Raw genomic sequence first — 14,667 nt, 5'->3', positions numbered from 1 at the left:
CAGCTCCATCAGGTCATTTAAGGTCTTCTCTGTACTGTTTATTCTAGTTAGCCATTCGTCTAACCATTTTTCAAGGTTTTTAGCTTTCTTGTGATGGGTTAGAACGTGCTCCTTTAACTCAGAGAAGCTTGTTATTACCGACCTTCTGAAGCCTACTTCTGTCAATTCGGCAAACTTATTCACCGTCCAGTTTTGTTCCCTTGCTGGTGAGGAGCTGCAGTCCTTTAAAGGAGAAGAGACGCTCTGGTTTTTGGAATTTTCAGCTTTTCCTCTCTGGTTTCTCCCCATCTTTGTGGTTTTAACTACCTTTTGTCTTTGATGTTGGTGACTTGCAGAGAGGGTTTTGGTGTGGATGTCCTTTTTGTTGATGTTGATGCCATTCCTTCCTGTTTGTCAGTTTTCCTTCTAACAGTCAGGACCCTCAGCTGCAGGTCTGTTTGAGTTTGCTGGAGGTCCACTTCAGACCCTGTTTGCCTGGGTATCACCAGCAGAGGCTGCAGAATAGCAGATATTGCTGCCTGATCCTTCCTCTGGAAGCTTCGTCCCAGAGGGGCAGCCCCTTGTTTGAGGTGTCTGTCAGCCCCTACTGGGAGGTATCTCCCAGTCAGGCTACACAGGGTTCAGGGACCCGCTTGAGGAGGCAGTCTGTCCATTCTCGGAGCTCAAACGCCATGTTGAGAGAACCACTGCTCTCTTCAGAGATGTCAAACAGGAACATTTAAGTCTGCAGAAACTGTCTGCTGCCATTTGTTCTCTCCAGTTTATGTTTTTGTATGCTTTGTTGAAGATCGGTTGTTTGTAAATGTTTACTTTATTTCTGGGTTCTCTATTCTGTTCCATTGATCTATATATCTACTTTATGCCAGTACCATGCTGTTTTGGTTATGATTCCCTTATATTAATATAATTTGAAGTCAGGTAATGTGATACCTCTAGATTTGTTCTTTTTGCTTAGGATTACATTGGCTATTGTGGCCTTTTAAAAAAAATTCCGTGTGCATTTTAGGATTTTTTTTTTCTAATTCCATGAAGAGTGATGGTGTTTTGATAGGAATTGCATTGACTCTGTAGATTTCTTTGGACAGTATGGTCATTTTCATGATATTGATTCTTCTAATCTGTGAACATGGGATTTATTTCCATTTGTTTGTGTCATCTATGATTTCTTTAAGCAGTGCTTTGTAGTTCTCTTTGTAGAGTTCTTCACCTCCTTGGTTAAATATATTCCTAAGTATTTTATTTTATTTTGTAGCTATTGTAAAAGGGATTGAGTTCTTGATTTGAGTCTCAGCTTGGTCATGTTGGTGTGTAGCAGTGCTACTGATTTATGTACATTGATTTTGTAACCTGAGGCTTTACTGAATTCATTTATCAAAGCTAGGTGCCTTTTGGAGGAGTCTTTAGGGCTTTCTAGGTATAAGATCATATCATCAGCAAACAGAGATAGTTTGACTTTCTCTTTTCCAATTTGGATGCCCTTTCTTTCTTTCTTTTGCCTGATTGCTCTGTCTAGGACTTAATGGAAGTTGCTAATTTGTTTTTAAACCATATTTCTGGAAGATAAATCTGGTAGAAGTTACAATCCACCAACTGCCTGCAAGACTCTGCTTTGCATCTAGGAGACTCAATAGGAATAGTTCCTATGGAAGCTTCTGTGTTCACTGCTCCTTTAATAGGCTCTAGAAACTGTAACTTCCCCCAGCCTTCAAAGGCAAGAGCCCTTTGTCTAAACTCTGCTTCAGTGTGCTTACTCTGATGAGTAAGGAAGCTTTTGGTACATAGATCTGGGTAAGGGAGAATGCATGTGCATATATATATGTGTGTCTCTGCCTGCACAGAGCATTGGAGAGTAGTAGTCCTAGAATCCCTATTTCATTTACCAAATAAATAATGGTTCAAAGTGGTTAGTTGAAAAAACAAAAACACAGTGCTTCACTAAAGTACAGTAGGTCCAATAAATTTAGACTTTATTGATTTCTGTTGGGTGGCCTGATGGCCTAACTGCCCTTTAGAAAATTATTTCAGTGAAAAAATGTGATCTGAGTTCTAGGAAGCCGATTTACAGATGAGCTTTTAGAACACAACCCTTCTGTAAGTTGGGGAATACCTGTAGTGTTTAACAATATTCATGCAGCCCTTTTGAATAGGATGAAGCATTTCATGAAAACCAAAGACAAATATGAATTTATTGGTGTATTCCAATGCAACCAATTCTGTTCAACTAAATAGAAAATATTACTTCTAAATTCAGATTCCATTAACTGCTAGACTTAATGCACCTGTTATAGGTGACTTCTATTAGGAAAAGCAAGACAACTTTCATATTTTTAGATATTTTTTGCTGCATGAAACAATCACTGTGTAACATTTTATCTTTCCTGGGCTGCCAGTTGTCTCTGTAGTGCTTGATAAATGTTACTGACTGCTAATGAGGAAAGGAGGGTCAGTGCCTGGGGAGAGAATGAATAAAGTAGGATTAATGCACAGGATATCCAAACATAATTCATATGATATACTAGAGCTCTTAATTTTGCCTATATTAGAAGCAACTCATTCACTGTGTTTTTAGGAGATCATTAGATTTTTAAAAATCTTTCTCTTATTTAAAATCTTAAATTTATTCTAGTATACTACAAAATATAAACAGTTTTCCACCAAAATTAGAACACCTGTTTCTTAGTTTGTAGAGACCTCCTTTGTAATTTTTCATGAAAAATTATTCACTTTCAGTAAAATTACAAAGAAGCATTGATTCTTCATTTTTAATGCACTATATTTTGCATCTGAATCTAGCTTTAAAGGATGTACTGCTTTTATACCATGCTTCTGAATCTTGTATTTGCTTGAGTTTCTTAGGTTTTAGGTAACATTTTAAAACATCTTTCATTATGAAAAATTGCACGCATGTACAAGAATAGAATAGTACTCATCATCCAACTTCAACAGTTGTCAACTCAGGGATAATTTTGTTTTAATTATAACCCTCATTACTTCCCTTCCCTTTTTTTATATGCAAACATTTTACTGAAGTCTAATGTACATGTAGAAAAGTGCACAAATCATGTCTACAGCTTGAGGAATTTTTTACATCCTCTTGTATTATCTTGAAGCAATCATCATGCTTTAACTATATATTTCATCCTTGTATTTTAAACAAATGCCATTACAAAGACCATGCTTGTATAATGAAGCTATTTCCATATCTTTGGTGTATTGATAACTAGTTGCAACAAACTTTCCAAAATAATCCAGAATAATACTATAAAACAGTTTGATATGATTTGGTTGTGTCCGTCCCCACCGCGCCCCCAATCTCATCTTGAATTCCCATGTGTGGTGGGAAGGACCCAGTGGGAAGTAGTTGAATCATGGGGGTAGGTCTTTCCTTTGCTGTTCTTGTGATAGTAAGTCTCACAAAATCTGATGGTTTTAAAAATGGAATTTCCCTGTATAAACTCTCTCTCTTTGCCTGCTGCCATCCCGGTGAGACATGACTTGCTCCTCCTTGCCTTCCGCCATCATTGTAAGGCCTCCCCAGCCACGTGGAAGTGTAAGTCCATTAAACCTCTTTCTTTTGTAAATTGCCTAGTCTTGCATATGTCTTTATCAGCAGTGTGAAAACAGATGGATACACAGTTGTTCTTCATAGTGAAACTACCTGATTGTTGTTGACATTTTAAGCAAATAGGAGGTGGGGAGATAAGGAGTCCATGCAATAAGATGTCTATAGCTCCTTTTCTACCATAAACAAATAATTGTTTAGGTGATTTGTCTTTAAAGCACTCTATTTGTCCAGAAAATTTACCCAAACCTTCAAATTACTTTCAAGTCAAATCACATAGCATGTGAAGAACTCCAAGAGGGTGACAGGACACACAGTGACAGTAAAGTTAATATTTTTCTTTTTCTTTTTCTTTTCTCTATCATAGGCAGTAGGACTTGTGACAGGCTTTTCTAGGTAGGAACGAAAAGAAGGAAGGGAAGAAATAAATAGCAATAGATGACTCAATACATACATATATGTATGTAAAGCAGAAGGGAGGAGAAAGAAGCTGAGGGAGAAAAGGATGGATAAGGAGAGAAAGCCTGCAGGACCTCAGGGTATTGTGTGGTCCATGGTGTGACTGCACATAAGAAGAGCACTCTCTATCCTTTGAAAACTCACCAGAGATTCTGGACATAAGAACTGCTTCATTTCTTTCTCTTGCCCATTGGAAACAAGCTTTCTAGAATTCATTATAATTAAATTAAATTGTACAGGTATAATGAAAAAATTACAGTGTTCCATGGAGATCTCTTCCATGAACTCATGCTTATTTTTAATAACATCAGTATCTTTAGGGAAAGTAAAAATGTGAGCAACCAAATGGTAGGTTATAGAGTGAGAGTAGGGGAGGACGTGGAATCCACGCTCCTCACCCTCAGACGCTCTCGTAGCTTCAGCAGTGTGGTGCTGGCAGTGACAGCCTGTCACACTGACCACGCTGCTTCTCCAAGGCATGGAGTGACAGCTCAGTGTCACCAGACCACCCAGGTTAAATGGCCTGTGGGCTGAGGCATGGTGTTCTGGACTATACTCCTGAAAGATTTATTTTATTTTATTTTAGCTTAAAAAGCTGTATGAAATTATTTTTTGCATCATGTCTAAAAATGAAATTTTTCTCAGTTAACCCCAAATGTACTGACTTATTCAGAGAGTGCTGCTTTGTGGACTCTTCTCATGTTTTTTGGGTGGTATCTATATTTTAACAATTTCTCAAATCATTAGCACCTTTATTTTTAGCATTTTTGGCAGGCCGAAAATATACAGGAGATAAAAATTGAACTCATCAGTTTAGATGCATTTTAATAGTTCTAGCAAAAGACGCTTTGGAAATTGGATTTTAATTGTAACTTGAAATATGAATTTTATTCAGTGTTTCTTATTGATAGCCAAGCACATTTAAGGGGAAAAAAAATTGTTTCAGATTTTTAGTCATTCCTATACCTCACCACTTCCCATACTGAAAATTTGAGAAACTATTTAATACTAGTTCTAACTGATCTTTGGGGAAGTTTGTGGTATCATTTTCCTTTTTAAAATAGAGATGGGCTCTTGCTGTGTTGCCCAGGCTGTTCTTGAACTCCTGGCCTTGAGCAATCCTGCCTTGGCCTCCCAGAGTCGGGATTACAGGCGTGAGCTACCACACCCAGCTTGACTGTCATTTTCAAGCTAGAGCTGTAGCTGAAATTCTGGGCTTGGTAAGCACTCAGCATTCCTCAATAACAGGACTGCCTATGGAGAATTCCTTCAGAGCCGGGCATGGTGGCCCACGCCTGCAATCCCAGCACTTTGGGAGGCTGAGACGGTCAGATTGCTTGAGGCCCAGAGTTCGAGACCAGCGTGGCCAACATGGTGAAACCTGGTCTCTACTAACAATACAAAAAAAAAAAAAAAAAGGAGCCAGGCATGGTGGCATGTGCCTGTAGACCCAGCTATTCAGGAGGCTGAGGCACAAGAATCATTTTAACTCAAGAGGCAGAGGTTGCAGTGAGCTGAGGTCGCACCAGTGCACTCTAGCCTGGGCGACAGAGAGACTCTATCTCAACAACAACAACAACAACGACGACAAAGAAATCCTCCAGTTACTGATGTGCTTTCATTTTATTTTCCATTCTTTGGCTCTTAACCCTGTTACTAGTTTATATATCCCAGGCCCTGGCAGTAGTAACTACTAACTACTTTACCCAGGTCTGTTCAGGCACCCCTCACTATCCTGCTTCTATCCTTTCCACTAGGCCTATAAAATGATCAAACTTTTTTATATGCGCAACTGTTTTCATGTGTGTTCCCTCTGTCTTTGTCGTAAAGGAAACTTTGTGTTTCCCCCAAACCTGTATGTCGTGGGCAGACTTCTTGAAGGGATCGCTACCCACAGCTCACTGGGAACCTAGGTGGAAGGGTACCACTTCCAGACCATTGCTCTTTCACTGCCATCAGCTTCACTTTTTTTTTTTCTTCACTGTTTACTACAAAACAAAGTAATTTTAAGATATTTTTAAAAATTGACGTTGAGAAGCTAGATTAGGTAACTTACAATATGTGACATTAAATATTTTGAGAAATTCTTGGTTTCGTTGGAAGGCATTTGTAATGATAAACCTTTTTTCAGTTATAATGAGATACTGAGCAGAGATAATTCTGTCATCCCAGAAAGCAATTTCTTATTAACAATTGATAACATTTGAACTGAAAGAGATTCTTGGCTTTATTTCTATATTTTTTTCTACTTAGGTATTTAACTCTTTTGACATCCTCTTATCCCCTCAGTAGGATCCAAAATATGTGTAAAATTAATTCAAAAGAAAAATAACTATTTGAATTATTGCTTGTGTTTGAAAACAATATTTACTGTAGTATTCCACAGTTTCTTCTTTTTTTAAGCTAAGACAATTAAATAAAAATGTAAGGGATAAGAGATATAGTTGAAGTCACAATAAAGTATATTTTCTTTTATGGACGTAAAACAAATTTTAAATGTTGGCTCTTTAAGAAAAAAATTCTCCTGGTAAATATTATGCATAACTGTTGCCCCAAAATGTATACAGCCGTTTTCCAACATTTATATATATAGTAGTTCACTTAAGACCAGCCCTGTTAGAACCTTCTGAATATAATGTGCTCTTAATTTATAAATGGGCTACCCTCAGTGTATAAAATATATAGGCATGTATGTTATACATACAAAGTAAAAAATATATAAAGGAAAGATGAAAGGAAAGATGGAAGAAAAAAGAAAGTATCTTTTTTTTTTTTTTAAGATCCAGACAGGAAGTCATTATAATTAGTGGGACCATGGAAAATATCTGAAGGATTTCAGTTTTGGCAAATAATTTTCAGAAAAATATCCAAGCTGTGAGAACACTAAATGTCGATTTTAATAATTTAGTAGAGGTTTCTATTCAAACATTCAGTGACGGTGTTGCCATCTTCTACTATGAAAAAGAAGACTATGAAAAGAAGACTTTTGGGGTGTCTGTTACAAGCAAAGAGCTGGTCATTTTTAACAGGTTACTAATAACCTTTTAATCAAGTATATGTCATGCAGAGACTCAAATCCTGATCCAACAGTGTTTGAGTCTGTTTGATGGAAGGTTCCAATGGTGAGGATTGGAATTCATCCTACATCTTAGAGGAGCAGGATGTTATGGCAGTGGAGGGGGTCAGCCCCAAAGGTAGCTGGCCCAACCTTAACTGTGGATGTTAAGCAGCAACAACAACAACAACAACAACAAAAACACCAGATGTTTCTATAGCATTCTTTTTGCTGCATTTTCTTTATTTTAAGCCACAGGTCTACTTGGAGGGTCATGCGGCAAGTAGCTAATAAATAAAATCAAAGTCTATGAATAGTGTCATCACATTAAGAGACAGAATTGCTGGGTTCTTTCATTATGTGAAAAGCTCACATCTTGGGAATCCATGAGTTGGTAGGTTTTACGGAATACCTGAGATGTACCTTGCTCCAATTAACATTACCATGCTACTCACTATAAAGAAGCCCAAGGGCAGACTACAGAAGATACTAGGGTCACCACTTTCTGGAGATTGAGTTGTAACCCAACCCATTGACTTCATCACAGCTTTCTTCCATGTAGAATAACGAATTTCACTTTCCTCAGCATTAATCTGAGGTTCAAACCGCTCCATCGTGACGGTGGACAAATCCTCAGGTTCAAGACTCCATACGTTGACTCCTTCTGCAGCCCCTGCCACCATGGCAGCACCCAGTGCGGTGGTTTCGGGCATCGAGGGCTTCACTACTGGAATACACAGAATGTCTGCTTGTAGCTGCATAAGAATTTTGTTGCTGGTCATTCCTCCATCTACCTGCAAATGACTGAGTGGAATTCCACAGTCTCGATTCATGGCATCCAAAATCTCTCGAGTTTGGAAACAAACAGCTTCTAATGCAGCAAAAGCAATATGGCATTTATTGGTGAACTGAGTGAGTCCACAGATTATCCCTCTTGCGCTGGGCTCCCAATAAGGTGCATATAACCCCGAAAATGCTGGGACGAAGTAGCAGCCATAAGAAGTACCTACTTCTTTAGCAAGTTTTTCAATTTCTTCTGAGGTCTTTATAATTCCAAGATTGTCTCTTAGCCAGCGAACAACAGCACCAGCTATAGCTACAGAACCTTCCAAAGCATAATACACTGGTTTGTCTCTGCCAAGTTTGTAAGCCACTGTGGTAAGAAGGCCATGATCAGAAAATACACACTTATGGCCTGTATTACATAGTAAGAAACATCCTGTTCCATACGTATTTTTGGCTTGTCCAATCTGGAAGCACATTTGTCCCACCAATGCAGCAGACTGGTCCCCTAAACACCCAGATATTGGCACACCTTCCAAGGCCCCAGCTTTCATTAGGCCGTAGATCTCAGAAGAACTCCGGACATTTGGAAGAATTTCCATTGGAATTCCAAAAAAATCGCAGAGTTGTTTATCCCATTCCAAAGAATGAATGTTGAAAAGCATAGTCCTACTTGCATTTGTTACATCTGTACAGTGGACACCTCCACTGACGCCGCCTGTCAAGCTCCAAATAAGCCATGAATCAATAGTCCCAAAAAGAGCTCGTTTGTCTTCAACGGCCTTTTGAACTTTTCTCACATTGTCAAGGAGCCAATGAAGTTTCACTGCACTGAAGTAAGTGCTAAGTGGAAGGCCTGTCTTGGACTTGACAAAGTTATTATTTCCTGGAATTCTTTTACTGAGACTCTCGACGGTAGACTGGGTTCTTAGATCAAGCCACAGCACAGCATTGTAGAGAGGCTCTCCAGTTATCTTGTCCCAAACTACAGTGGTTTCCCTCTGGTTGCTGACACCGATAGCTTTTATGTTGGAAATATCAATATTGAGCTGTCCAAGTTTCTCACATGTTTTCTCTATACACTCATAGACAGAATGTAGAATTTCCTTAGGGTCTTGTTCCACCCATCCTTCTCTTGGGAACTCTTGTTTTATTTCCACTTGATGATGACTAAGTAGTTCAGCTGTTTTTGAATTGAAAACCAAAAACCGCGTCGAACTGGTGCCCTGGTCCACAGCCCCCACCAGCGGCCCGCAAACTGCCCTCTTGGAGGCTGCCATGAGACCAGCTTCATGTCGGCCGGCGATTGCGGCCGGTTTCCTGGGTGACGGCGGCGCGAGGGGGAGGGGCCGGTGACGAGTCCAAAGAGCGAGGCCGCGCATGTCCGCTGAACCAGCCTCACTTCTTTGCTGGCTGGCTGGCGGGCTACTGCGTTCTCTGTGCAGCTCATTTTCTCTCTTGGCTTCCGGGCATACTTCTGTCTTTAACACTGAGATTTTCTTTCCCTGTGTATTTTGTTTCTTCTGCCATCAGCGCCTTCAGAATCAATATTGTTGGCTCACGTGAGACTCTTTCATAGCACCTTGTAACCCTCATCTTCCCCCCACAGACCCATTCATCACCTTAGACTACAGTTCCAGGGTCTGTTGGATCTTTCTGGTATTTAGAACTCTGGGGTTTCCACCTTGGTTTCGACTTACATGTGTGTCTTCTCATTCTCTTGTATTTCTTCATAAATCTGTGCTCTTTGGCCCTTGTTCTTCCAGCCAGCTGTTGACCGTTCAGCCCAGACCCAGTAGTCAATCATTTCAAAGCTATCCTCTTTATGTGCCTGGCATTGCCCACACTGTTGTGGGTGATAGATAACAGGCTCAATACAATTTAACCCTTGCTTATAATCTAACTTTGTAGTCCAGTAACGATAAACTCACACCCTAATTAAGTATATTTGGAATATGCGTTATTCTCTGTAAAACCAGTTTTTATAACAGTTTCCTCTATAGAAAATTTACTTCAATCATTTGCCCACCTTTCTATAATTTAGGCTAGGAATCGCTGCTTGAAATAAACATCGGTTAGAATAAGCTCATGATTTGAATACTGCCCTCTTGAAAGAAATTTGTGTTGAGTGAGTGGTTTACTAGCCTTAGCCATGGGATATGCATGCCAAAGAATAGATGCTGATTATTCAAGGGTCTATTGCAATGTTAATTTACTGATACAGAAGATTCTTCCTTTGGGGAACTGTGAAAGCACTTGATACCCAGCACTTTTTAGCTGAAGTCATGCCAACTCAAATGATGCTTCTTGAAAGAGTTAATTATTTATATACTCATGCATTCATTATGGTCCTCTTTATTCCTTAGTAAACGACATACAGTCTCTGCTGTGCCTTGTTGACAGGTTTTTTTTCTGGCTTACATGAGTTAACTGTTTTCAGGTTTCATTAAAACTGCCTTATGTTAATAGAACTGCTGGAGACATATATGATTTTTTTCTCCTAAAGATTAATAGTGTTGAAAGTCAAAGAATCACAGAGTATTGATGTTATAGGAAATCTTAGCAGTTATCTAGTCCCACACTTTCATTTTATTAATTAGGAAAATGAAGACCAGAGATATGTCTATTTTCCCAAAAACACTTTGTCTGTTAGGGATGAGCTGCTTGTGGATCTAAGATACTATTGTTATTCATACTTTTGCCCTCACTTCTCAAATGAGACTCTGCATTGAGTATAGAGGAATTACGGAGACCCATCATGGCATTTTAATTTTGTTCAAAAAAGTGCTTGGCATTTTGAAATCAAATACAAAGGGTGCTTTGTACCTTATTACAGGATATAAAACAGAACAAGTAAGACTTGGGACTTACATTGTTGATTTTGTTACACTTATTTGGGTGAGGGTCCTAACCTGATGCTCTCTCTCTTTTTTTTTTTTTTTTTTTGAGATGAAATCTCACTCCATCACCCAGGCTGGAGTGCAGTGGCAAGGTCTTGGCTCACTGCGAGTGCCACCTCCTGGGCTCTTGCCATTCTCCTGCCTCAGCCTCCCCAGTAGCTGGGACTACAGGTGCTCATCATCACACCTGGTTAATTTTTTGTATTTTTAGTAAAGATAGGTTTTCACCGTGTTAGCCAGGATGGTCTCGATCTCCTGACCACGTTATCCACCCACCTTGGCCTCCCAAAGTGCTGGGATTACAGGCGTGAGCCACCGCGCCCAGCCCTGATGCTCTCTCTTGACCTGGTATGGCAAATTCTAGGAACTGTCTTTCATTTCATGATTAGCTTATTTTATTTCCTGGAGGGAAACAGAAAAATTCAGTTGCTCTAGAGAGTAATGAACATATATGTTCATTATAGGAGGAATGAAATGTATATTCCATATACACATATGGAAGGATGCATATATATACACATTGTATGTGTGTAGTTTGTGTTTAATGTATATAGCATATTGATAGCATAGTCTTTACTACTGGGAATTGTGCCCTATTGCAGTTATGGTATTTGTTCAGAGAGAGAAACCGATGATTAAACGTCAGTATAACTATGTTGGGCTTTATTCAGTGGCCAGTGGTGAACTACTGAAGGTAAATTACTAATGTCACAAGCTATGATCCATAACTAGATGTCCAGTGAATATGTGGGTGAAAGGTTTGAAAGCAATAATTGAGGTTGGTAATAGGGTTAGAACTAGGGTAATGAACATAGAGAGGAGGTGAATGAAGCAAGATCATAGATATGGGAACTAACTCTGAGTATAAGTGGAGGAAACAGATTACACTCTGAGATGACCTGCCTTTTAGCATTACAGTTTAGATAAATTCTTTGTAGGTACATTGTAGTGTATGCATATTTATAGCCAGTGTGCAGTAGCTGCTGATTTTTACTGTACCTTACTGAGATACAGTAGGCTGAAAAAGAATTCATTCTCTGAAAAGGAAGAATTTTTCACTTTGGCTGTGTTGTGTTAGGCTTTTATTAACCAAACGAATGCAAAGATGTTAGGCTTTTAGTTGATGGTATATTCAATGGGAACCAATTACGTAATCGTATCCGGAAAGGTGTGATTATCCTATTCTGTTCCGTCCAGATCAGACCATAGCTATGAAATTGAGTTTATTTTTAGGTTCAATGTTTTGAGAGAGACTGATGCACTAGGACCCTGAATTTATGGCAAGGGTGATGATGAAGACCCCAAATCATGTTGTGCAAGGAGTGGTTGAAGGACATAGGATTGTATAGACCATTGAAGGATAATTTGGGAAAATACAGTGCTCTAAGATTTTGAGGAATTTAATCTTGTTCTGTTTATTGTGGTGGCAGAATTATCAGTGTTACAATATAAGAGTGAAAAAGATTTTAGAGCAACGTACAGAAAAGCTTCTAATAGTAAGTGTTCGTATTAGTCCATTTCCGTGCTGCTGATAAAGACATACCCGAGACTGGGCAATTTACAAAAGAAAGAGGTTTATTGGACTTAACAGTTCCACATGGCCGGGGAGACCTCACAATCATGGAGAAAGGCAAAGGGGAGCAAGTCGTATCTTACGTGGATGGCAGCAGGCAAAGAGAGCTTGTACAAGGAAGCTCCCATTTTTAAAACCATCAGATCTCATGATACCCAATTCACTATCACGAGAACAGCATGGGAAAGACCCATCCCCAAAATTCAGTCATCTTCCACTGGGTCCCTCCCACAACACATGGGAATTATGGGAGCTACAAGATGTTATTTAGTGGAGACACAGAACCAAACTATATCACTCCACCTCTGGCCCCTCCCAAATCTCGTATCTTCACATTTCAAAACCAATTATGCCTTCCCAACAGTCCCCCAAAGTCTTAACTCATTTCAGCATTAACTCAGAGGTCCACAGTCCAAAGTCTCATCCCAGACAAGTCAAGTCCCTTTCACCTATGAGCCTGTAAAATCAAAGGCAAGTTAGTTACTTCTTAGATACAATGGGGATACAAGCATTGGGTAAATACAGCCATTCCAAATGGGAGAAATTGGCCAAAACAGAGGGGCTACAGGCCCCATGCAAGTCTAAAATCCAGTGGGGCAGTCACATCTTAAAGCCCCAAAATTATCTCCTTTGACTCCATGTCTCACATCCAGGTGACACTGATGCAAGAGGTAGGTTCTCACAGTGTTGGGCAGCTCCTACCTCCCAGCTGCCTTCAGGGACTGGTGTTGAGTGTCTGCGGCTTTTCCAGGCACATAGTGCAGGCTGTCAGTGAATCTCCCATTCTGGGTTCTGGAGGATGGTGGTGCTCTTCTCACAGCTCCACTAGGCAGTGCCCCAGTAGGGACTCTGTGCGGGGGCTCTGACCCCACATTTCCCTTCTGCACTGCCCTAGCAGAGGTTCTCCATGAGGACCCTGCCGCCGCAGCAAACTTCTGCCTGGGCATACAGGCATTTTCATACATCTGAAATCGAGGTGGAGGTTACCAAACCTCAATTCTTGACTTCTGTGTACTCACAGGCTCAACACCACATAGAAGCTGCCAAGGCTTGAGGCTTGCATCCTTGGAAGCCACGGCCTGAACTCTATGTTGGCCCCTTTCAGCCACGGCTGGAGTGGCTGGGACACAGGGCACCAAGTCCTTAGGCTGCACACAGCACAGGAACCCTGGGCCTGGCCCATGAAACCACTTTTTCCTTCTAGGCCTCTGGGCCTGTGATGGAAGGGGCTGCTGCAAAGCCTTCTGACATGCCTTGGAGACATTTTCCCCATTGTCTTGGTGATTAACAGTTGGCTCCTTGTAACTTATGCAAACTTCTTCAGCTGTCTTGACTTTTGCCTCAGAAAATGGGATTTTCTTTTCTGTCATATTGTCAGGCTGCAAATTTTCCAAACTTTTATGCTCTGTTTCCCTTTTGAAACTGAATGCCTTTAACAGCACCCAAGTCACCTCTTGAATGCTTTGCTGCTTAGAAATTTCTTCCACCAGATACCCTCAATCATCTCTCTTAAGTTCAAAGTTCCACAGTTCTCTAGGGCAGAGACAAAATGCCTCCAGTCTTTTTGCTAAAACATAACAAGAGTCACCTTTGCTCCATTTCCCAACAAGTTTCTCATCTCCATATGACACCACCTCAGCCTGGATTTCATTGTCCATATCATTATCAGCATTTTTGTCAAAGCCATTCAACAAATCTGTAGGGAGTTCTAAACTTTCTCACATTTTTCTGTCATCTTCTGAGCTCTCCAAACTGTTCCAACCTCTGCCTGTTACCCAGTTCCAAAGTCTTCCACATTTCTGGGTATCTTTTCTGCAGCACTCCACTCTACTGGTACCAATTTACTGTACTAGTTCACTTTCACACTGCTGATGAAGACATATCTGAGACTGGGCAATTTACAAAAGAAAGGTTTATTGGACTTAACAGTTCCACATGGCTGGGTAGGCCTCACAATCATGGTGGAAGGTAAGGAGAAGCAAGTCACATCTTACATGGATGGCAGCAGGCAAACAGAGCTTGTGCAAGGAAAGTCCCATTTTTAAAACCATCAGATCTTGTGAAACCCATTCACTGTCATGAGAACAGCACAAGAAAGACCTGCCCCTGTAATTCAGTCATCTCCCACCGGGTCCCTCCGACAACACATGGGAATTATGGGAGTTACAAGATGAGATTTGGATGGGGACACAGAGCCAAACTTTATAAGTGTTCAAAGGTGATATGATTGTCTTGCCATCTGTTGATGTGTGTAAACTATAGCTAGATAACCATTTATTGTGAAACTTTTTGAGGTTACACATACATATTATAGAAGCTGTGTTAGGTGACCTTT

General features: G+C 40.2%; 2 protein-coding genes across 3 annotated transcripts in view; one reads left to right on the top strand and one right to left on the bottom strand.

Annotated features, from left to right (window-relative positions):
- Positions 1-14,667, top strand: part of KLHL2 (kelch like family member 2) — a 116,281-nt gene that overhangs the window by 63,377 nt on the left and 38,237 nt on the right. The gene's annotated exons all lie outside the window — the stretch shown is intronic.
- Positions 7,439-9,247, bottom strand: LOC111553611 (glycerol kinase 3-like). Its single transcript, XM_026446708.1, has one exon. It carries the CDS (start codon positions 9,239-9,241, stop codon positions 7,478-7,480), a length of 1,764 nt encoding a protein of 587 aa, XP_026302493.1. The 5' UTR covers positions 9,242-9,247; the 3' UTR covers positions 7,439-7,477.

Source organism: Piliocolobus tephrosceles, chromosome 3 (assembly GCF_002776525.5).
Source record: "Piliocolobus tephrosceles isolate RC106 chromosome 3, ASM277652v3, whole genome shotgun sequence".
NCBI lineage: Eukaryota > Metazoa > Chordata > Mammalia > Primates > Cercopithecidae > Piliocolobus > Piliocolobus tephrosceles.
This window is presented reverse-complemented; position numbering and strand designations above follow the sequence as displayed.

Coding starts and splice junctions, on each gene's coding strand:
- LOC111553611 (XM_026446708.1), bottom strand. CDS start 9,241: ATGCGCGGCCTCGCTCTTTGGACTCGTCACCGGCCCCTCCCCCTCGCG.